At 36.4% G+C, this 25,730-nt stretch overlaps 1 protein-coding gene across 2 annotated transcripts in view; it reads left to right on the top strand.

Moving 5' to 3' along the window:
* Nucleotides 1-25,730, top strand: part of Ctnna3 (catenin alpha 3) — a 1,349,586-nt gene that overhangs the window by 1,202,421 nt on the left and 121,435 nt on the right. For both annotated transcript variants that reach the window (XM_059281472.1, XM_059281473.1), the window contains exon 14: nt 10,499-10,555. In XM_059281472.1, the coding sequence (XP_059137455.1) occupies nt 10,499-10,555 (57 nt within the window). The remainder of the gene's footprint in view (nt 1-10,498; nt 10,556-25,730) is intronic.

Genomic DNA, 25,730 nt, shown 5'->3' with positions numbered 1-25,730 from the left:
CAGGCATGGTGCTGGAGCAGTAGTTGAGAGCTTTACATCCTGATCTACAAGCAAGAGGAAGAGAGTGAGAGACTGAGCCCAGCATGAACTTTTGAAGCATCAAAGCCTAACACCAGTGACATACTTCCTCCAATAAGATCACACCTATTAACCCTTCTAATTCTTCTCAAACAGTTCTACTCTCTGGTGACCAAGCATTCAAATTTATGAGCCTAGGAGAGCCATTCTCATTCAAATCACTTTCTACTCCCTGGCCCCCATAGGTTTATAGACATATCATATCTCAAACTTCAAAAGTCCCCATAATCTTTCACAGTCTCAACACTGTTTAAAAGTTCAAAATTCAAAGTCTCTTCTGTGACTAAAGGCTATCTTTTAACTGTAAACCCCTGAAAGGTAATAACAAAAAGCAAATCACACACTTTCAACACACAATGGCACAGAATATACATTAGTATTCTAAAAGAGCTAAAAGGGGCATAGTGAAGATCACTGGACCAAAGCAAGACCAAAAAACAGCAGGGCAAACTCCAAATTCTGCATTTCCTAGTCTAATGTCAAAGCATTCTTCAAACTTCCCACTCCCTCTAGCTTTGCTGAGTGCAACACACCTTTTTTTCTTGGACTGGTTCTATACCCTGTTATCAGCTCTCCTAGGCGAGTATCCCATGGCTCTGGCATCTCTAACATCTTGGGTTCTCCAATGCAATCCAGGCTTCGCCTTTATAGCTTCAAACAATAGCTTCTCTGGGCCTTTATGTAGGGACTCCCCTGTCATGCATCTGACCTCAGTCATTATCTTTCCTTAAGCAACGAGAAAGATTCCACAACCCCTTTCCTGCAGTCTGTCTCTAGATCCAGAACCATGTGGTGGAGGCGGCCAAGTTCTGCTTGCTGGGGCTGGGACCTGAGCCCCTCCTTGACTTTCATTGGCATCAGTTTCCAGTTGTGGTTTTGCCCTCTCCTTGATATGCATTTACATCATCTTCCAGTTGTTGTTTAGGCCTAGAAACACCTCAGGCCTTTTCCTTTCACAGATTACAGGATTAGCTGTGTGTGGTCTTACCCTGACGTTAATACTCCTTTTAGTCCATTTAGCATCAGGCTTTTCTTTAAACTATTCATCTCTTTGAGGACAAGCCTGGGTTCCAGCATTACATTTCCTGGTGCTCCTTTTCTCCTCAAACTGTATATTTTGTATTTCTCTTTGTCTCACTTGTTCTTTTTCTTGGTAGTCTGCACAAGATGGAATACCCATAACCACATGACACAGTCAATACTAGGCTGTCTTGAAATCTCATCTGCCAAGGACATTAATCTAAAATTCTGGTAAAATTTTAGTACAAAGGCAATAAACAGCTACATTGTTTTGTTTTGGCCAAAATATCACAAAACTAATCTCTAATTATTTGTTCCTCTGAAATCTCTTGAACTGGGTTACCAAAATCCAAATCACCCTTAGAGTTCATTACTGTCTTCCATGTTCCTACTAGGATGGCCTATTAAGTCCAGCTTAGGATCATATCTTTGCATTACACTCAGAATTTTTGTTTTGTTTTTTCAATGCATTTCATGAACACCAGTACTTTGGGAAAATATCTTTGCATTACATTCAGAATTTTTGTTTTGTTTTTTCAATGCATTTCATGAACACCAGTACTTTGAGAAAATATCATAAAATTCATCATGGTTTTTCTGAGAATCATTTGAATACTTACACCATGCTCTGTGTTGATTTCATAGTCTCTGCAAAGACAAATGTCTAGATTCCTTCTTGTCCCTTGCATAATGAAGGACTCAACATTTTTTTTCTTCTTATATTATGCATGCTCTGTTATATTGGACATGTACTAGAACCAATTTCAGACACTACTTAGGCATTGAGTGACAGTTATTTATATCATTTTATTTTCTGTGTTTCACTCCTAGTAGTTTTGGCTCAGCAGCATCTGTTACAGCTGTCATCAGCTGTAAATGCCATTGGGTATTGTAAAGGTCTATAACTAAAAATAATGATTCAGAGTCGGTAGACAATGAGAGACAAATATTAAATGACCAATAGTGTAGGCCTTATAAAGTGGCAATTGGAGAGCCAAGCAAACATGGTTATCCCAATATTGAGCATGGGAATTCTCTGGACCAACAGTGTGATTATATCTACTGAACAAGTTCCACAGTGGCACAGGAGCTTAATTGTATAATAGATTTGCAGAAGATTGTTTACAGAGATTATTGTTTATTCTGTTCATTCTTTAATCAAATATAACATACGATTTTTCATCTTAAAGTCTCAAAATGAAAGAGGCATGAAAATAGATTTCTGTTAAGATTTATTATAGACTTACTTCCTAAACTTATTATAGTAAAGCTTTTATGAATCCAACTTTTCTTAAGATTAAACTAAATCCATGCTAAGTTATATTTTTCTATAAACACAGCAGTTCTGAGCACTGAGTAACATATTGGAGTTCATACAGCATCTCCAAGTTTGTATCTCTTTAACAAAAGACTTGGACTTTGTGTTTATTATTATTCTCTCCTTAATTTGGAAAGTTGAGAAGGAGATTCAAGGAATTTAAATAGTTTATGCCAGTCATGTCGATTGTGTCAAAATCACAGGTTTCATGGTCTCACATATACATGCACACTTTCTAGAACAGCACATTTACTATGGCAGATGACTCAGGGTAGAATTGATAGTACAACTGTCCACTGGGAAAATGATTTGTGAAACCAAAGATGATGTCATAAAATCACACCTGTTTGAATCTTATGAGTATCTAAATGTTTCAGTCCTAGATCTTCTATCAATAGGAAAATTGGTTTATTGACTCATATTCAGCATCTACCTGGTAAAGCCCAGTTACTCAGTCTCCTGTGGTAGATTACTTCCCCTTGATAAAATGAGTTTTAGGCAACTAGAATAGGATGGCAGGGGATTTTGTTGGGAGTGAAACTCAAATCTCCCAGCATGAAACTCACAGAGGAGAGGCAGTTATGTTGCACATGACCTCTTATTGTGCTGACTTTTTGTTTTGTTTCAATAATAGAAAGAAGAGAAATCTAATTTCTCATATAGTTCCCTGATTTATCTTCTGCCATGGGGACAACAAGGGCAGCTGAGGCTCAGTAAATTGTCTTAGCATTAGTAAGAGAGCAGCTGAGAGAATGCTTCTCAAACCCTCTCAGGACAACTATGTATTTAGAGATGCTCAATAAAGTGAATTGAAAGAGTGTAGAGATTGAAATGTAGGGAGAAGTGATCCAGCTTCTAGCAATGCTGACAAAGTAGCAGTCAAGAGTATGGTATTGAGAGTCACATAAGAATAGATTCGAGTCTTTGCTATATTATTTACAACAATAAACTTCAAAAGCATTCTATTTCTGATGCTCAGTTTTCTCATTTGTAAAATTATAACAGTATCTATTTTGTGTGAATTTTCAAGAATAAATTAGATATGTGAGAAATTAATTCAATTCTTGGCACAGAGGATATATTCTATCAGTTTTTATTTCATGGTATTCTGATATTATAAGACTCAATAATCTTCCATAATTTCACTTCTTGAGGTTTCATTAACCCACAGCTGAACATAGTCAAAAATTTAAAATGGGCGTTTCCAGAAATAAACCACTCAGACATTTTTAATTGTATGTGCTCACTATGACTCCATCCTACATGGGAGTTAAGTCACCCTTTGTTCAGCCCATCCATCCTGTGAATACCACCATTCCATCAGCCACCATGTTGTTATCTTGATTCTTAGGTCAACTTTGTGATCTTCCATTCCAGCATTGTACTTAAGTAATCATTATTTTACTTAAAACTGGTCCAAAGTTGCAAGAGTAGCAATACTGGCAATTTGAGCACATTGCTACAGGTATTCTATTTTGTTGCTTGATAACAATCAATTCAATTTATAAATTAAACTTTATAATAAGATGTATGCATAGAAAAAGCATGTATAAGTATAAAATTAGATACCATGTATAGCTTCAGGCATCCATTGAAACACATATCCCCTAGCTAAGAAAGCATAACAAGACTCTTGGTTTCATGGTACTGAACATTTCTGACATTCTACATACTCTGCTACCAAAAGTCTTTTGAAGTGCTTTTTGTTTGTTTGTTTTGTTTCAAAAGGTAACAACATTAGGAGACATTTCAAGAGTTTAAAAGGAAATTTGCCTTTGATGTGATTCCCAATGATACCAGAACACATATGGTTGCATAGGTAACATGGAGTTAAAACAGAGACCAAACAATCAACTCTTTACACTAAAGTAAGTCAGAGAAAATAATCCAAGAAATGTCAAGTTTTTGCTTTTTCAATATTGATTGGAGACCTGGTCCTGTCATCTGGGAAGGTAGCATGGCAATCCATGGATTCTGTCTCCATCAAAGGTATCAACCACCTTTGCAAGGTTATATTTACAAACAAGTGGAATTCACAAATATATAACCTTACAGAAGTGGTTGAGAGCCCTGATGGAGACAGGAAAGTCTCATGCTGGTGTTCTCAAACACCTCAAAGTTACACGGAAGTTGAATTCCTATATTTTATGAGATCTACTGGTTAAGAGAAAGAGATAGGAACTCTCATCCTGGCACTTCAGGGACATTTTTCCAAGGAAACATTTAAAAATGTTAGTTTGCTCCATCCCAGCCCAAGATGGCCCAGTGTTACTTCCGTCCACCCACACAGCTTGGAAGCCAGTAAAGCCCTGTCTCCTACAATTAAACCAGATCATGAGGGCTGGTAAAAGGAGACTCATTCAGTAGTACTTAATGCAGCCAGAGGTTTTTTTGAAAGTACCTGAAGCTGTGGTCTCTAATTGCTAGAATTGTTTGTGTATATGAATAACAAAAGGAAGCACTTACGTTTTTAATTTCAACCATTGTCAGTTCATCTTTTGGCATGAAGTTCTGCCACTTTTGAAAGGGCTCCCACACCATATAAATTGCAGCAGCCTTTATTTGGGAGTTTATCACTTATTTAATATTTACCCACACCCACGAGGATGTCATAGCTTGTATACCTACTCTACTCTGCTTTAAAGAAAGATCTTTGAGGCCATGGAATCCATATAAGCTCTATAAATAGAAGCAAATTAAGAGAGAAATGAGAACAGTTGCCTAGGTTACTGGGCACAACCTCAAAATGTCAACAGCAGCAAATGAATTGGAGCATATCAAATCTTAAAATGATTCTTGGTGGGTTAAAAAAAAAAAGCTACCGATGTTCACTGCACGTTCATGCTGGTGATAACAATAACTACCTCATTATTGCTTGTCTACAGGCAGTTAGCCGAATGTCCTCCACTATGAGAGTATGAAAAAACCTGCCACGGATGGATGGTTTACTTAAAAAAAAGAATGGAATGGTTTTAATAAGCCCTATTTATTATCAGAATATGCTTTCAATATAAATGTATACTGAATTACCACACAGCACATGAAGAGACGTGACCTCATTACTTGCTTCATGATATAATTTGGCTTGGGTTATTATGAAAATCAGTGCAAGGAGACCTGGGTAAAATTACATGATGAAGCAGCCCTTCCACAGAAGGCTGTGACTTTTCTGATCATGAGTGTCCTTCATCTCAGATTTCCTTCAGTCCATCACTCTGCTTTTCTACATCTTGTATTTTCCCTAGAATTTCTTGTGTACGCATGTGTAAGTGTGTTTGTTTGTATGTCTGTATGTCTGTGGATGTGGATGTGCATGTTATATGTGTGTGAGGTTTCATGGGTCACCTCCTCAGGTGACATCCAGCTTTAACTTTAGAGACAGGCTGTAGTATTGTCCTTGAGTTTACTGAGAAGATTTGGCTGGCTGGCTACCTGCTGTTCCCCACTTCCCCAACATTGGGATCTCAAGATGGCACTATGCCAACCAGTTTTCTTTTGAGTTATGAGGATCAAACTTAGGTCCTTATGTTTGCAAGGGAAGCACTTATGGACTTAAGTATTTCACGAGGCCCTTCTCTATATTTATAAATGGTAGGTTCCATCGAACCTCTGTTCTGTGTTTCAAGGTTCTCCAGTCCTTTCCATTCTTCCTAGACATTCTCATGCAGTACCAAGATTTGTTAATACATTAGCTCAGTGCTCTGGTGCCATCTTCTCTCTGCCTACACTTTGACACAGGTGTGGCTCTTTCCTGTAATCGATGGCTCATAGACACGTGCGGTACTCACTGTTTCCAAGGTTAATTGCCTCAATATACCTAATAAATTTACTCAAAATATGTAGTCCTGTGGAATTTTAAAAATTCAGCAAATTCAGTTCTAAATCTAGGAGTAATTTTGTAGTCCTTCCAATGCTTGTCTTAAAATGCATTCTGCTTATCCTGTTCTTTTAAATTTTTCTAGACTTATCTATGATTTTCATAATTCCTGCTATTAAGAACTTGCATCAGGAAAGATTTTGGCCTAGTTTATTGTGATAGGAAACCCAAGTCAGAATGCAGTCTGTGTTCAACTTTACTTAAAAAAAAAAAAAGAACACAAATGGGCTGAAGATTTTCAGAGATGAAATTATAGGAATTGAAAGTCATTACTTTTGCTAATTAGTTTCACTACCAGCAATAGTTAATTTTTTTAAATGATGAATTCTCTTTCCACGATGAAATGTGCCTTCTGAAGGCAGGTTCCTACTCATCTGAAAAACTGGGAAAATAAGAAAGAATCTGGGTTGACTGGATTTCAAATGGATGGTTCCCACCTTCTAGAAAAAGACATTTATAGGCTATAAAATGGGCAAGAAGCTTTTAAAAATATTTGCTTCTTAAAGAAGCAAAGAAATAATTTACAGTCCTAAATGTTGTACAGTGAATGTTCTAAAAAGGGGAGATAGAGAATCCTGTAGTCCAATGAGGAATTGTTGAGAGTTCATTCATGCTAAGGGTAGCATTAAGGATATTGTGGTCACCTCCTTAGTTCAGGTACTGGCATTTATCACCTGTATTCTTGCATCAGCTTCTGACATCGACTCCTGCTTCCACTTTTACCTCTCATTTTCTACCTCAAACAAACATGATGTTTACAAAGACATATAATATTTACTGCTGTGGTACTTTGCAATTAACCTACATAATTTCATAGGGAGGGGCACTATTAGGAGGTGTGGCTTTGTTGGAGTGGGTATGGCTTTGTTGGAGGAAGTGTGTCATTGTGGGGGCAGGCTTTGAGATTTTCTATGCTCAGGATACCGCCCAGTCGACTTCCTCTTGCCTGCAAGATGTCAGACTCACAGCTACTATCCCAGCACCACGTCTGCCTACAAGACATCATGTTCCCCAACATGATGATAACAGACTGAACCTCTCAAACTGTAAGCAAGCCACCCCAATTAAATATTTTTTAAGAGTTTCCATGGTCATGGTTTCTCTTCACAGCAATTAAAAACCCTAACAAAGACAATTATCATACTTAAAAAAAAAATGAACCTGAATCTGAGTGCCATTTTTTGCTGTTACCGTTACATTCAGTCCAATACTGCCCTGTGTGAAGGAGCTTTAGACTCTGTGCCTGCTTCTATCTTCCACATATTAGTATTCTTGTTTCTCTCCAGACCCATCTTATTCTACCCCAGTTACTATTAGGCGTTTGTCTTCTTCTCAACCATTTCTCTACTGTTGAGGGTCACAGTCCGTCAGCACCCTTTTCTCCCTCATCAGTAAATACTTATTCTTCAGTAGAGTTCTACATTAGCCTAGAATTTGGGGAAATTTCCTATCTAATGGTCTCTGTCAATCATGCACCAGTGACATAAACATTTCACATCCCGTCATAGCACTCATTGTTAGTGTGGAATTTTTCATACTGAAGTTGGTACTCTAGCTTATGAATTTGGAGTTCAATCTATTTAAGCTATTAGTATGAGGAAGTATGCTTGTCTCAGTTCTCTCACATTTCGAGTGTTAGGCTACTGTGTGTTACACATGTATCTTGTGATCTACAAAGGCTGACGTACTGTTTGAATATGACATGTCCCCCATAGGTGCATGTGTTTGAATACTTGGTACTCAACAGGTATTGTTGTTTTGGGAGGTTATAGAAGAATACCTTTAGGAACTGGGTAACTGGGACAGGCTTTGGGATTATTTAGTGGTCCCACTTCCTGTTTTCTTTTTGTCTCTTGACTGAAGAGAGAAAGTAACAGATTCCTGTCAAACATGCTTTGACTACTATGATAAACTTTGTTAACTCACCTGTAAATCAAAATAGCCTTTCCCATTTTAAGCTGTTTCTTAACAGGCCTTTGGCCATAGCCACAAGAAAAATAATGAATACAGGTGGTAAGGAAAACTTCCTCCTGAGGTGTCTTGTTTTCAAAAGAGCTCCAGTCTCCAGTCTTACAGTGCAAGCAGGTCTTTCTTCCTAACAGTTTGCATGAGCCTGATCAATCTTATTCTAAACTGCTAGAACACTATTCTAAAGTAAAGAATGGCTGCTTACAACTTATGCCAGGAAACACTGATAATAACTACTGTGCCACTTTGCCAAACCCTTCAGGTGCCTTCTTATTCTGGCTGTGTAAGACACACAAATCTGCAGCATTCTTTCTTCAATTGGAAAATAGTAATTCTTCCTACACACGGGGATACAATACGATGTTTTCATGTATACAGTTACAAAGTGGGATGATTAACTCAAATTATTTAACAGATCTGTCACTCAGTCATTATTTTTGTGTTGCCTTTTAAAAGATTTACTCAACAATTTTGAAATAGGAAATGCTTAATTTAAATGCAAACCATTCTCTGTAAACACACACACACACAAACACACACACACACACACACACACACACACACACACACACAGGTTATTGCTATTTTTTAATTGAAACTCTGTTTTCTTTGATCAACATCTTCCCCGTCCCCACCTCTGACCCTCCCTGCCTCTAGTGAGCACTGTTCTATCCTGTGTTTCTGGGAGGGCTCCACTTTTAGATTTTACACTCAACCAAGATTACGTGGCAATTTCTGTACTAGCTTGGTTTGCCTATGGCCAATTTTGTTTCAGGTGACAGAGTTTCCTTCTTTTAAATAGCATGCCATTGTATAAGTACATATGTTGCATTTTCTTTGCTCATTTATTTTATACTGTACATCTGATCTCCCATACCTCAGGACTTACAGATAAGTGAAAGTGGGAATGTAGATGGCTCATGAATAAATGGATTTTAATTATTTTAGATGAATTTCCAGAAGTGAGACTAATGTATGCTATATCAACACTGTTCTTAATCTTCTGAGGAAACTCCATGTTGTTTTCTTTTATATACTTCATTAGTGTACAGTCTACTAATAGTACCTAAGGGTTGTGTTTCCCCATACCTCTGCCAACAATATCTTCAACTTTTTGATAACAGTCATTCTGACAGGGGTAAGGTGGTAGCTTATCTTGTCAGAATTTAGTTGAGGGTCAAAAATCATGATTTTTTGGTACCTTTTGGTATAAAATTTTCATGTACCTCTTGGCTACTTGTTTGCATTCTTTTGGGAAATATCTGAGTTCTTCATTTTTTTTCTATTGAACTTTTTGTTCCTAACACATTAACTCTTTGTCATATGTATTGTTGGCAAATATTTTCTTCCAAACTCCAAGTTATCTCTTATTTTCTCCTTTGCCATGTGGAACTTTTTAATTTGCTACAGTTGTTTCTGTTTTTGTGTTTGTTGCCAATGCTTTGGTACTCATGTTTCAGAACCCCTTGCTCAAACCAATGCCATGGATTACTTATGCTTTTTTTATACTAGGGTATTTCTTTATATTGACATATTTGACAAAAGTTTTTGATGTATATGTGTATGTTCCATGTTGGGGTCAACTGCCAATGCCATCTCTTGGGAGACAGAGAGAAGCAAAGTGGCAGAAAAGGCAAGTGGATTTTATAGAACAGTCAGCAGGGTGTGGGGTTTTGAGCTGATAGGGGCTCTTCAGATTGACTGGGAGCAAGATGTGCTTCCAGAGGTAGTTGACCTCAGTGGCAGATTAAAGGAGGTAGTATTTTCCCTGGTAAACAGAAACCCTTCTTTAGACTTCTGTTTTCCCAATCATAATCCTTCTGTTTACATGGTCAGAGTCCTTTCGTTTAGGACATTGTCACCAACACTGGGGTAACCCTCTTTGGACCTAAGAAGAAAACCGGTTGAAAAGCAATCTAAGCAGTTATTTGCTGACAAGGTAAAATAGCAAATACTCCGTGAAAGGAAGTTAATATCATAACAGCACTGAAGAGGCCGAGGCAGAAGGACCACGAGTTTAAGTTTACCTGGAGCTACATAGTAAGTTCCAGGCCATCCTGGGCCATATGATGATACCAGTTTTAAACAATTAAGTGAAATTAAGAAAATAAAGAAAAACTTGAAAAATGGTTATTATAAGCCAAATGTGAGTAATCATAGGTGGGAACACAGATTGAGCATACACAGAATAAAATGTTCAGCTGTTGAAGAGGTTCTATGGTCTTTTATCTTCACAGAGCAAAAGGAAAGCTACAGATAAATCCATTTACCACTTACACTGGTGGGGGCATCAGGTAGGTAGGCAGCAATATTTTCTATGAGTTTTCTACCTCATAGCTTTACAGTTGGTGGAAACTAGATTCTTCCAACTTGATGATCCCTTCCTCTGTAGGTAAACATTAGGACAGCTACAAATGTTAATGGTAAAGGATTATTAAACTACAGTAACTTTGCATCTCAACCTACATCATTCCATCTTCCACAAGCGGCATGTGATAGCAGTCAAGTATAAGTAAGTAATTCACAATAGCATCTTCAGAAGACCCCAGTTTATATTTTTTTAATTAATATATGTGACTTCTCCAGGTTCTCTATCTATTGTAAAACAATATACTCACTTTCTTTTTTCTTTCAAACTTTCTTACTTGAATTGAAATTCAATGCCATCCTTTAGATTTTATGAGTCACTACATACAATTTTAGACAGAATAATTTAAAACACTGTATTCTCTCAATCCCCAACTTCTCATACTTGGTTGTTGAAAGAGATACTTCCTGAAATTTCAATCTAGGAAAGATTATTATTAAATATCTTAATATGCTCTCACTTAACAAATCTTTATTAAAATGAATAAATTTATCCTGCTTGATTACTAGAAAGTTCTACATAAAAATTATATGTGACAATTATTTAAATGCCTTTTCTTAATCCATTAATTTTATAAAAGATTAATAACAACACAAATGATAATTTTAATAACATCAAAGGTGCTGGCTAGCAGTTAATATCACTTGATGCTCTTGAAGACGACCTATGTTCAGTGTCCAGCATCCATATTGAGTGGCTCACAGCTGCCTGTGATTCCAGTTTTAGGGTGTCTGACACCCTATTCTGGCCTCTTTGAGCAGCATCATACTCCTTGAGTATGCCATATATGTAGAAAGACATACACACACACTGTATATAGTATGTTTGAGAGTGTGTGTGTGTATATATATATATATATATATATACTTAAATGGAAAGGTTTCATATCCTTTTCATAGTCTATTTTTCTTGTGAAAAAATTCTGGTTACCAAATAATATTTTAGTCTGAGACAGGGTAGAATGTTCAGGATAATACTGTTAGCAATAGTATAACTCCTGTGACATAGTCCAAATTTGTCTATTCTTACACTTAAAAATTATTAGCATTTATAAATGCTGTTTTTATACATTCTTGTCCACAAAATTAAATTAAAGTCCCTAAATTTGTATATGGAATTATTAATTATGACACTTGGGAATCAATTTAAGTGGTATTATATGATCTTAGTATGTGAAATCTTTGCTGATTAGTGAGCCAAGTGCTTTACCAAATTTTAGAGTGATTTCTCCTCATTCACATAGTTACAGTATACTGGATAGAAAATAAGAAACTTTTCAGAAAAATGTCCTTGTTTTATTGGGGTTTCAGGGAGTCCCAAGAAACTGAGCTTGGCCTCTATCCCAGAAATCAAGGAAGGAGTTTTGTTCACAGTGGGCTCACATCTGGAAGGGCAGAGGTCAATGACCTGACCATCTGTTCTCAACATTCTCCCAGAAGTCTTGATATTATATGGGAAGAAGAAACAAGAAGTTGGATCAAGGCTTTCTATAGGGGTATAATTGGGATGTCCTGGTCTGGTCATGGGCTGGTAGATCATTACCTCCGGTATCGTCTTGGGATTGTCACTGCATAGTCACTTGGTACCAAGGACTCTATTAATTAGGTGACTTTTTTAGTTCCAAGAGAAAATGATTCAGGGAAACTGAGATTTCAGGAAGGAAGAGTCATCAACAAAACTGAGGTAAATGGGCCAGTAGCTAAGCTGTCCTTCCAATCCAACTATTGGACATCATCCATTTCTATGGCACTGGGGATAGAGCAGAACCCCATTACATGTGAGGGTGAGTTTTCATGATACCAACAGTTATAGAGTATACTAGTCACTTCTCTTTCTGCTGGGACCAAATACCCAAGAAGTCATACTTAACGGAAGAAGGATTAATTAATTAAAGTTTGAGGGTGTACAACCCATCATGACATCCCTGGTCACATTGCATCTGAGTTACGAGACATGCTGGTTTTTGGCCTATTTTCTTCCTTTTTAAATTAAATCCAGAACCCCATCCCATATAATAGTTTTGTCCTCATTCAAGGTTTATCTCCCCAACTCAACTCATAAATTTCAAACTCATAAATGTGTCTAGATGTTTGTCTCCTGGATCATGCATTCTATGATGTTGGCCACCAATATCAATAATTGCCCGTTTACACCTTCTCAAATTGACACTTAAAAATACCACTTTGAAGTTATAAGTTTCCGTCTTGTATTGGTAGCTTTCCTTATGGCTGTGGCTAAATACCAGAAAAATGGCACTTCAGGAAAGAGGGTTTTAGTGAGGCTCATACTTTGATGCTACATTCTACCATGACATAGAAATCATAGCAACAAGAGCTCGGTGCAGCTAGTCCCATTGCATCTGTAGTCAGGGAATGGAAATAAATGAATGACTGTGCTCATATCACTGTATCGTTTTAATGTTGAAACCCCAGCCCATGAAAGATGCTGACCACATTTAGGGAAGATCTTCCTACCCTAGTTGACCTAACATAAAGTCCATCACAGAGATGCCCAGAGGATTGTTTCAATGGTGTCTCTAATTCCCAGTAACTTATCAAGTCCAGCCATTGCATACCCTTGTTTACACATGCTCATAGGCATGTCATCATATAAAATCCATTCAGTGAAACTCTCCATAGTCTTTAACAATTTCGAAACCATTCAAAAGTTTAAGTCCAGTGTCTTTTGAAAATCAAGATTCCTCTTAACTGTGAGCCCCTTTAACTTAACCAAAGTCCATCCTTCTGATGAGAAATAGTAGAGAGTAAATATTCCCATTCTTTAAGAGAGTAACAAGGAATGGGGCACAGTAGAGACAGATTGGACCAGAGCAAGACCAGAAGTCACCAAGTCAAATAACAAACTCTATGGCTCCATGTCCAGTGTCTGGGTCTCACAATGGAATCATTGCAGCTCCAAAGGGCTTGCTAGCACCATCATTTCAGCTCTGCCATCTGAAAACTTATAACCTCTCTCATGGGACAGTTTCGCTTTTTACCTACAGCCTTTCTTGGTGATCAGCTCATTATCTGGTCTGGTACCTGTAACACATGAGTGTATGTATTGAAATGTAAGTTTCACCTTCACAGCTTCATTCAATGGCTGCTCAAGGCATCTCTGCAGGGAATCTCACCCTGCTGTACATCGCCTGTCCTTAGAACTCTTTGGAAGACCCAAGACAATACAAGCCCCTGGCCCCAATTTCTGGATCAATCTGCTTATAAAGCCAATAGCATGTGGACAACACTGTCAAATCCTGCTGCCAGTTTGGAGAGAAGTGTGGCTTCCTTGGATCGTAGATGCATTGGCCTTGGTGTGCTGACCTTGGACAAACATACTGCAAGGCTGCTGGTTTGAGCTCGGAATGCCATTAGCTACATATTCAGTTTAGACTCTGCCATTTCAAATGAATTTTCATCTTACAAGATAGAACCATGGATGAAAGGGGAATAACCCTCACATCATTTTTCTTGTTGTCCCTGTACAGAGTACATATTTTCTCTTTGATGGCCCCAATGTGTTTAGCAATTATAGATGTGATAGCCTCACTTTATCTGTGACTTTCATCTTGACCACACTCTTTTCCTTTACCAAACTGAACACTTTTCATATTGTTCTTCTCCATTCAATAGGCATATAGCAGCCTGAATGCTATCTGTCTTGAACTTTCCCACCAAGCATATTAATTCATTACTTTCAAGTTCAGTCTCACTAAGGTATCATGCCACAAGATCAGTGCAGTAGATTCTTGGTTAGAATATAGCTTGACAGACCTCTACTTTATCTCCCATTAGTGTCGTTATCCCTATCTGATGACCTCATGGTTAATGCCTATATTATCCATCTCACTCTTGAAATTCTGTTCTTCCAAACTCCCACCACAATGGCCCATTAAGTTCTGCTTGGAATATCCTAAGGATCTAGGGATTTTCTAACCCAATTTCTAAGCTCTCTCACAGTCCTCCTGCAAGCAGTTGGCAAGGTCCAACAACCAGTCGCCAATTTAATCATAGCAACAGCCCTATCCTTCAGTACCATTTTTCTATGTTAGTTCCTTTTTCATCACTATAATCAAATATATGAGGAAGGGATGCTATCTACAACCAGAAAAGCAAGATTGATGAATACTGGTGCTCTACTTGCCTTCAACTTCATATTCAGTCCAAGACCCTGTTCCACAGAATAGTGCTATCCACATTTAGAGTGATTCTTTCCAACTCAACCTAATCTGTGAAGAAAATCCTTCATAGACATGCCTAGAGTTATGTCTCATAGATATTTTTTGATCCTGTCAAATTGACAACTAATATTAATTAACTACTATCCAGGGGGAAGTCTGGAATTAAGAAACAACCCTGTTCTCATCAGATAGAAAGATATTGTAAAATGTTGGTTTTCATTTTAAGTAGAAGGTGGAGCCATTGGAGAGCCTTGGTCCAGGAATGATATGATCTGTAATATTTTGTACATGACATTCTGAATGCTGTGTTGAAAACAATGAGTGTGATATAGGAAGAAGTAGGAGGTTACAAAGCCATAACTGTCATAGAGATGACAAATGATAGAGGTTCCCACTTATATTTTAGAAATAGAGGGTTTGAAAATTGTTGGCTATGTATATATCATGATGTGTGAACCACTCAGATTTTCTAAAGGGTGAACATTAGATGTAAAACATGCAGAGAGATAAGAGTTATGGGCCACCTAAGATATTTTGGGGCTTATTACTGAGAAAATGTTCTAGCTATTTTTACTGATATGGAAAACATTGAATTGAGCAGGTTAGAGATGATAGGACAAATAAATTAATTTTAAGTATTTCCTGTTGAATGGTCTTTTAGAAGAGCAAAAATAGAAGTCAACTAGGCAGATTTGAAATTTACAAACTAGAGTAGAAATCACCGTCTGTGTGTGGCTTTCTGTGATAAGATTACAACCTTCTAAACTTTATGGTTTTATCCATTACTCAGTGGCCATTTTCTTCCTCCAATTCAATTTTAGCTGCAGGTCTGCTTTACTTACTTTTCCAGGTCTCATTGTCAACAATTTCTTTGTAGACACACTTGATAATTTCAATATTGGCTTTTTAGTCAGGCTACAACCGACAGCCTGCTTATGTCAGCCATGCTTCCTCTCGCCACAGAAGGCTTACAAAATTGTAAGCAGCCAGAGAGTCCAGAGAGTTATTGCACCTCAATAAAAGTTACACTGTGCTAAGAATAATAACCAATAAATGTCATCTTATTATCAAATCTGAAAAATAAATATAATGGCCCTTGTTGGTAAGATATTTTGGGAAAGTGACTGATATTGTTTATATAGATATTAGTACTGTATTAATAGCCGCAGGAAAACTTTATCAAAGTGCTTTCTCCTGTCTTTTAGAATTTTGCCACATATATATGGATAATGACAGAAACATAATCACCATGGACTACTCCACATGTATAGACACATATGCACACAGATTTAGACACCCTTATGTATTTATATATACATCCAAAATGAAAAACACCCAGAGACTATTGATAACATATAATGGTCCTGTTACAAGCAAGGAAATAGATGCAATTCTGTGATGAAACTGTGTTTAACAAGAATAGATTTCATACTAGAGTAAGATTTTTGACATTAGAAACATAAGCATATACACTATGATTCCAAATTTTCAATGTAATTTGAATGCACACATATCTAGCAAGAATGTCGAGAATTGTAGATAAAATATTAGCTTTAAAATCTCTATTATATAAAAGAGTACTTTGTAAATTCACAAGTAGTATCAATGAGATAAACATAACATAGAGATATTAGCTATAATAATAATATAATATAAGAGAGTAACATGGAGAGAAAAATAAATCCATGCCATTATGTATAGTTGATGTATATTTTAACTGACAAAGATGAAGCAAATATACAAGAGGGAGAAATGTTTTCTTTTTGCATTTCCATTTAAATTTACCAGCTTTTTAAAAAATACATTGGGATCTACAGATGACTCAGTAGTTATGATCACTAGATCACTGACTACTTTTTCACAGGACCTAGGGTTGCTTCCCAGTATCCACATGGCAGCTCACAACAGTGTGTAACTTCAGTTATATGGGATCTGACATCTTCTTTTGGTTCCTTGAGCATACATGTGGTGTACATACATACATACATACATACATACATACATACATACATATATATGCATGCAAACACATATACACATAAAATATAAATAAAATTGAATTAATGGAAAATTGTATGCCTTTCCTGAATATGGAAAAGGCATAGGTTAGTAAAGCCTTGTGTATGAAGAAAAATTGTTTTCTGTCCTTTGATAGTAGCTATTAATTCTCCAGTCAGACTAACTAAAACTACTTTTTTACTAAAATTAAAAAGAACACTATAAATAATTGACCTAACATCTTGAGGTTTAGATACAAACTATTGAGCCACTTTCCCTGATGATACAGTAATACAGTTGCAGAATAGATTTAGTGACCCTCTTTTCTGTCTGGTCCTGTGCGATGGAGTAGAACTTCCCATTGTTGCTCTGTTGCTTATCATCACATTGAGAATGGCTGAAAGCAAGAGAAACATCGAGAATCAGACAAGCACACCAGAGAGTTCTGCCTGTACAATCTGGAGAGTCCCTGAGGTCAGTCTGAGCCAGGGTTCGACATCTTTGCACAAAGCACCTGTATGAGTAGAGACTTCTTACCAGTTGTCTTGTTTACAGAGCTGTTATAATGTTGGCCTGCATATTGCATGGAATATGGAGCAGGAACTCTGGTCTCTACTCAGTAGATGATGTTAGGGAATATTTAGCACTGATAATTGACAAAGACATCCTGTGGGAGTGCTAACTGAATTAGGTTATATTGTGGACATGCTGGTGGCTAGTAAGTTTTTTGGTGATGAGGTTTTTATCTTTCTTTTTATTTTTGCTTTTTTGTGAATGTGTTTTACATACTCCTGTTTGTAAAACAGAATGATTTGCAAACATATCGTGTATTCTACTACCAAAAAAAAAATCCAAAAAACAGAAAACATTGTTCACAGCCTGTGAAATCCCCTGCTTGAGAACCTTAGGCAAAAAATAATTCTCTCTCATCTTTTACTTTGAAAATGTTCCCAATTACCATAGATTTTGTTTGTGCGGTGTTTGCACATAGGCTGTGTTTGAAATGGTGTTCATCTTTCTGAAAGCTTGCTCCAAGTAGCCTGGAGTTTTACTTTTGAGAGCCTAACTAATTGAAGACTTAGTTTTATTTCCCTTTTGTGCTCATCTATAGACACAGCTTCATCTGTATCCCATCTCAGTCTAAGTTAAAACTCTCATATCAGATGCTGCCTCTTCAGCAGAGGTTCTCATTTCCAGTCCCAAATGGGATTTTACTTGAGGAACTCTTGTCTGCTGCTAAGTACCATTCTGGTCCAGATGTCTGCCTCTCTGAATTCATGTCCAGAAGACAGGAAGAATTATGTTTTGTTTATTTAATTTTCTCGTGCGCCCTGGCCATATGGACAAATTTAGAGTACTGTTGTTGCTGTTGCTGTAGGTTTTTCTGTTAACCCAGTATTTTATTGTGTTTCATATCCACAAAAGGATTTTTTTAAAGAATTTTTTTGAATCTCAGGCAGTAATTATGCCAGATTTTGATGTAGATACAGTTATTTTTCCGTATTTCTGTGAGATAGATTTCAAGAACACCGTTGAATACATAGCTTTACAGAAGTTCATATCTCCTGTTTAAAATGACATCATAGTGGCATGCTTGCTACATGCATCCTCTATTCACTTTAATCTGTTTCTAAATAATTGGTAACATAATGACTAAAAATACTGTAGTCAGTTTTCTATAGCTCAGGTAGTTATGAGAAGAGAAAAAGAACCTATGCATTTCAGTGAAGAAGTACTTATTTCTAAACATTTTTAACCATAGTTGGTTGAATCTGCCCATATGGAACTCAAGGAATATGGAGAGCAGATTTTTTTTTTTGCATCTAGAATAACTTCACAGGAGTATAAATAATGGAATTGAATTACCAACACTCCACATAAAGAGAGAAATCCTTTAACTGAGATATAGTACAGAAAGAAGTAAAATTTAGTCTGTATCAAGCCTTGTGACATTTCTTTGACCTATAGATAGCATGAGTATTTATTGATAAGCATAAATATAAAAACATGCTATTGTAACTCAGCACTTAAATTTACATCTGTGAGAACTGCTTGAGCTGTCAGTACAGCTCATAAAATACATAGCAGTCTAGAGACTCCCATGTCCCCTTTCATTTATCCTCAGATATTAAAGCAAAACATCACAGAAGAAGCTGTAGAATATAATTATATAAATACAATAATATAACAAAATATAAATACAGCGGATACTCACAGTGTTCCATCATTAACTCATTATGTAAACAAGTGTTAACATTTTCTGGGTATATTTGAAGCATGCTTCATCCAAAGGAATGAGTAGTGAATGGTTCAGTTACACCCACAAACACCAACCTCCAAGTTCTACCACGTGCCTTCCCAGTTATTATATACCTCTTTTTCTGCCTCTTTATCTATCTGATTTCTCCTCATCATTTCTACTCATGATTTATTTCTCCCTAGCATAAGCATTTTGTTAATAATCTTGAATAAGAATGAAAAATTCACATTTTACAATTAATATTTAATTCTTGTTTGGAAATCCTTTCGGGTGTTGTTTTATTGATAGAGTTTTGAGATATTCTAAGGCTAACTCTTTCCTAACTTAATCAATACTTGCTTGAAGGATTCTTTGCAATTTCTTCTAGCATAACTCTTTATGTATTGTCTCACTTTTAAAAAGAAATTTTTGCTATTTAATTTTAAATTTAGAGTCATGAGTATTGTATCTGACAATGATCATCAAATATTTAATTTTTAATTAAGTAACATTTCTTAGATGGTTTCACACATGTGGCCATGCATAGTGAGCACTCTCACCCTTATAACCTCTTCTGTCTCTCTACCTTCCAGTTCACCAGACTTCTCACAAAGCTCCCTCACACATTCATATCTAATCATTTGTGTGTGTGTGTGTGTGTGTGTATGTGTGTGTGTGTGTGTGTGTGTGACTCACTGAGTTCCACCAGGGCCATCTGTGTGACCATGGCTTTGGAGCTAGCCATTGGAGCCTAGTAGCCTCAGCAATGGGTACACAACTAAAAACTTCCTCCTCATAAAAAAACAAAAACAAAAACAAAAACAAAAAAAAAAACAAGCCAAACAAACACACACAAAAAAACCCACTATTAATAGCCAATGCCCACCATTAAAGAGCAGGGATCTATAAGGCCCTCCCCCTTCCATAACTGATTGTTGATAGAGCCAGTCTTGTGTGGGCCCAGTGTATACTGTATCCACTCTAATTTGTTTTATGTGAAAATCTAAGGCTTGTAGCTTATGTTGCTTTGTTGTAAATACTAGAAGCCATACTTTTCTCTATATTCTACATCCTTGATAAAACCAGAGAGGCTGTAATTTTATTTCCATTCTCGTATTGTGACTCTCTATGTTGCTCCTAAATACACTTTAACAAACTTTGCCAAATACACAAATGATAGACACAGAGATCTTAAAGGTGTTTATAATATTAGGTTGTCCTGATGGCATCATTTTTTTATTATTTAAAAAAGTTTTTTTCTTTCCTTTTACATACCAACCCCTGTTCCACCTCCCTCCCCTTCTCCCACTCTCTCTCCCACCTACCCCCATCATACGGCCATCCCCTCCTCATAGAGGGTAAAGGCCTCCCTTAGATAGTCAACACAGGCTGGCATACCAAGTTGGGGCCGGACCTAGCCCTTCCTCCTTGCATCAAGGCTGAGTAAGGCATTACACCATAGGGAATGGGCTCTAAAAAGCTAGTTCTTATACCCAGAATGAGTCCTGGTCCCACTGCCACTGCAAGGGAGTCAGAACCATGATGGGAAAAACCACAAAGATAGCTGACCCAAGCTAGTGGGAGTTCATGGACTCTGGACTGACAGCTGGGGAGCCTGCATGGGCAGAGCTAGGCCCTGTGAATGTTAGTAAAAATTCTGTGGCTTGGTGTGTTTGTGGGTCCTGTGATGACATCTTACAGTCAAATGTTAATATCAAGTGAAATGTATAGGACAGTGAGAACAGAATGATAGGGATAAAGAAAAATGGCTACAGAGGTAGTCTCAACACAATGTGTATGAAGTTCATGAATGATTTCAAAATTTTTAGTATAAGAAAGCGGTTTGTATATCAACCTATCTGAGTATTATTTATCCTGCAGTTGTACATAAAATGTGTTTACATTAAAATGGACAAATACTATAGAATTGTATTACATGAAACATATAGAATATACAAATTCATAGAGACAGAAAGATTAGACATTATCTCAAGATGGAGAAGAAAGGAATATAGAGCAATGATTTCCTAAGTATAGAATCTCTGTTTTGTGTGATGGATAAGACCCACAAACAGACAGTAGTATCAGGATATAATATTGTGAATGTAATAAATCAATACAATTAATGCTATTAATGAATATCATATAGTTATTGAATGAATACTGTGAATGTAATCAATGAACACCACAAATGTAATTTATATCATGTGCATAATTAATGAATATCATGAGTGTAATTAAAAAATAAATAAAAAATAAAAATAAATAAAAAAAAAGAAAGCAATTTGACAGGTGGCAGTGGCACACGCCTTTAATCCTGGCACTCAGGAGGCAGAGCCAGGCAGATCTCTGTGAGTTCAAGGCCAGTCTGGTCTACAGAGCGAGATCCAGGACAGGCATCAAAACTATACAGAGAAACCCTGTCTCGAAAAAACAAAAACAAAAACAAAAAAAAAAGAGAAAGCAGTTTGATTATAATTTGCTTAAATCTCAAAATATGGAAACGTGTACTAACTGTGGATGTTAGGTTACAAGTGAATAGAAGCATCAGTAATTACTCGGTTAGGGTAGTCACCAAGAAACAATGTTTATGTAATTTCCACAATAGCATAAAACCGTTTTATGCTACATTTTAAAACCCATAACTTGGCCAGGTGGTGGTGGTGGTGCATGCCTTTAATCCCAGCACTCAGGAGGCAGAGGCAGGCAGATCTCTGTGAGTTCTAGGCCAGCCTGGGCTACAGAGTATGTTCCAGGCCAGGCTCCAAGCTGCACAGAGAAACCCTGTCTTAAAAAAACCCAAAACAAAAACAAATAAACAAAAACAAAACAAAACAGAAAAAAAACCTACAACTTGATAAGTAGGTGGTATTCCATACAAATTTTTAGATACCTCATAATCTATATGTACTTGGAGATAATATATGACACATAATCCTAAGAGATAGATGTTAATGTTTACAAGAATTATGCCTAATTTTAAATAAAGTGATAATTGCATTTATATTATCTTTTTCCATTCTTGAATATTAAACTATACCAACATGTACATACATATTTGAATTCTATTTATGGGCAGGTGAATGCCATCAGTATTTGAAATGACATATTGTTTCCTCAAAATACTGACACAAAGTATTATGAAAAAGACTGAAAAATTCAGATTCCCTTGCACTGTGGGAAAATATGTTAATATACTTACGTCCATTTATTCATTCAGTGCACTTATACATTTTCTGTAGTCATATTCATTTTAAAAAGAAATTGTAAAAACACAAAAATATGCTTAGAAATAGTAGTCATGTAAGTCTTTTTATGCCTATTTTAGTGGGACACAATTTATATAGCTTTTCACAACTTAAATGAATAAAGGGTTCAGTAGAATTTGTTTCCAAATTATATTCCGTGCTTCCTTCCTTGAATAGCTGGAAATCCTGAATATATAAACTGTGTATTTCCTGCACCGGAGTAATTGCAAGCTCTTTGCCTGCATGGGTGGTAGCACGTGACTTTGTTCAGTAGACATCATTGAATGCTGGCTGAGTGCATTGAAGGTAATTCATGGTCACAACTCTTATCAAACACTGTACTGTGCTGTAATAGAGGGATGGGTGGGGACTTGCTGAAATAAGCAGGAAAGCTCATGTGTAAACTTACAGACCTCCAGTATCTTACAGTCTGTCTCCTGTTTTATTTTCTGTCCTTGTGCTCAGACTAACACGCCTCTTGTCTACTTCCAACCAATTTACTGTAAACTGGGGCATGAAATTCAGGTAACTAAGCTTATGTGCGAAGTGGAAGAGAATAAGATTTGAGTTACATACTATAATGAATGGGTTTCCAGACCTTGTTTGAATTGCATACAGTCTTCCCAATATTTATTTATTGAATTCCTCAAAAATTTATATACTGTCTGCTTGCATAGCACAAGAGCCTATCAGCACCCTGCAATAATGATTTAGGGAAGCTCAATGCAATTGTATTTAAATAAGTTTAAATCTTCACAGCAGCTAGTGTTCAAAGAATTAAATGTGCAGGCATTTAGATGTGTTGTAGTTATAGTTTTTTTATGTACATTTCTGTTGTGTATTAAATAAAAGTAAATAGGACAGTTTTAGGCTCTTTGCAGAGTAAACATTGTATCCTGCACAAAGGCCATCTTCTATTCTTGGCTAGCCGGGATTCATCTACCACTTGGAGGTCACTTTACAGAGGGGGCTGAGACACATGTGGTAACTCTGAAGGAGCCCCGATATTGATTCTATCGATAAGATACTTTTGAAAAAGAGTTAAGAAAACGAATAACTGTAAAAAAGGAAAAAGTGAAAGAAAAAGAACAGTTAACAGCATCTGCTGATTGTTTTCATGGAACGAAAATCATCTGTGGAAAACAGATTACATCCCCTCCTCTCCGTTCTCCAGTGCCGAGTCCAGGCTGTCCGGTAGCGAGAAAGGAGAGGAGGCGTGAAGAATTGCCTAATAGCTAGCAATTGCCAAAACTGTAACAAAGTGCCTCAGAAAGTAGTGCATGCCTGTTATTAAAAGAGATAAGAAAAAGATAAAAAAAAGTAAGAGATGAAGCGAGAAAGATATAGATAGTTCCACAACAACCTTAGAGGCTGGTCAGATCTGATGAGGTCATTGTTGTACTGCGGCTGTCTGGACCTCACTTCGTTGGGAAGACAAATACAGTCAGTATTCCTGTGTTCCCAAAGAAGCTTCTCAGGACTTTAGTGACCATCTCATGCCAACCAAAGTCACCAAGTTTGCAAGACTGTAACACATGTAATATAATATACAGTTAAGAGTACTATTTGTGGGCATATAGTCTTCCTGTCATGATAATCGATTTTGGAAGATGATATATAATAGGTCCACTATTTGGTTTTTTTCTGAATCACTTCAAAGTAATTTGAAACACTGTAGCAGTCCATATCTTAATATTATTATAGTCAAGTCCAAACATTATGGATAGCCTCATATAGAATAAACTTAACAATCATCTCCTAAAATTATGTGATATCCAGTCTGTGTTCAGTCTCTCCGTCTATAGCCCAAATGTGTTTTGTGGATTTTATACTTTCCTGAAAGTTAGATGAAAACTGTCTTCACATATAATTATTTTATATGAAGTAAAATACTTGAGTATTTGAGAGGCCATTTTTTAAATAGAGAATGATTTACATTTGACCTTTATGGTCATAATTTCCATTTTGTGATATGTATATAACCATAGTTTAAATTGTTTATTTTTATTAATAAAATTCTAATTCTGTGTTTCTTGGATAGGAGACTATAAAGTCATGTGATGTACCTAGGAATTAATTGTTCATAAAAAGTTTATAGTTGAGGAAAACAGAAAAGTAGTAAAAACAGAATTGCTAGTATATGAAATTAAATATCACATATTCTCCTATCCTGCTTAGTAATATATTAAGACCATTTACCTTCTCTGGGACATACAGTTCCTTAATTGTACAGTGTGTGAAATATGTAAGGGTGTATTAGGGGTAATTAGATGAATATAACAACTTAGTATTTCTGTAGTCTTTGTGACTATGGGACTCATTTGCTAAGTCCTACTTTGGTTTGTGCCTTGGCTGTGTGAGTTGGGACAAGTAAATAGTGTGCCCTCCACTCCTCCAAGAGTTTTTTTTCAAAGTCTTTTAGGCTAGTTTAAATATTCTGTGTTCTGTTGGTAAGCACCACTTACCAAAGACCTTCAAACTTCTGGTTCTATTGTATATATGCGTGCATATACCTTTCATCCAAACACATTTCATATGTGAGTTTATTATTGCTCAGTACACTGAAGTTTAGAATGGTTAAGTTCCTTGCTTTATGACTCACACTTGTCAGCATTTAAAGTAGAGTGAAGATCTATGTGAAAATTCATACTTTTTTCCTATTATGCCATCTTCTCCTTATCTTTCATTTTAAAGGATTATTTATTTACTATTTCTTTATTTGTTGGTTGGTTTGTGTATCTGTTTGGGGAGCTGTACACATTTGTATGTGTATGAGGATGCCATAAGAGGGCATAGAATGTCTTGGAGTTTGATATTGTATAGTGTAAGCCACAAAGAAAAGTACAAAACTCATACATGTAATATTATGAATGTATAATTTTTTGAGGTCTTGAATTATGTTTTTTAACTATTAGAAGTTGAAGTCATGTTCTCATGCATTTGGGCTGGACTACCACTGAGGTATTTCTCCAGCATTCCATATTTTCTGTATTTGTTTTGATTTAAAAACAGAGTGTTACTAAGTAAGCTAATTGATTTTGAACTTAGTCTATAGCCTAGGACAGCTTTAGACTTCTGATCTTCCTTTCTTGGTCTATCAAGTGACTGGGATAATGGCTTATTCCACCAGAACAAGCTAGCTTGTAGATAACCCTATTAATAACTCCCAAATTAAAGTCATTTATTATCAATTATGCTCCTATTTTCAGAGAACTTATATTCTAGGCAAGAGTATCAAAAATCAAAACAATAAAAAGTAGGTTGTCACTATTGTTAATGGTGGTTCTGTTTTCAAAGAATTGGCTTTAGGAAATTGTATTTTTGTGTTCATTAATGATTAGACAATAACAAAAAACACCGTAAATGTCTATAAACAATGAACTGGTAAGGCATTCTAAATTCTACATAGAGTGGAAACTAAAGAAAGTGCTATTTA

The sequence above is a fragment of the Peromyscus eremicus genome, chromosome 16_21, assembly GCF_949786415.1.
Source record: "Peromyscus eremicus chromosome 16_21, PerEre_H2_v1, whole genome shotgun sequence".
Lineage (NCBI taxonomy): Eukaryota > Metazoa > Chordata > Mammalia > Rodentia > Cricetidae > Peromyscus > Peromyscus eremicus.
The sequence above is the reverse complement of the archived record's forward strand: the minus strand, read 5'-3'. Positions and strand labels throughout refer to the sequence as shown.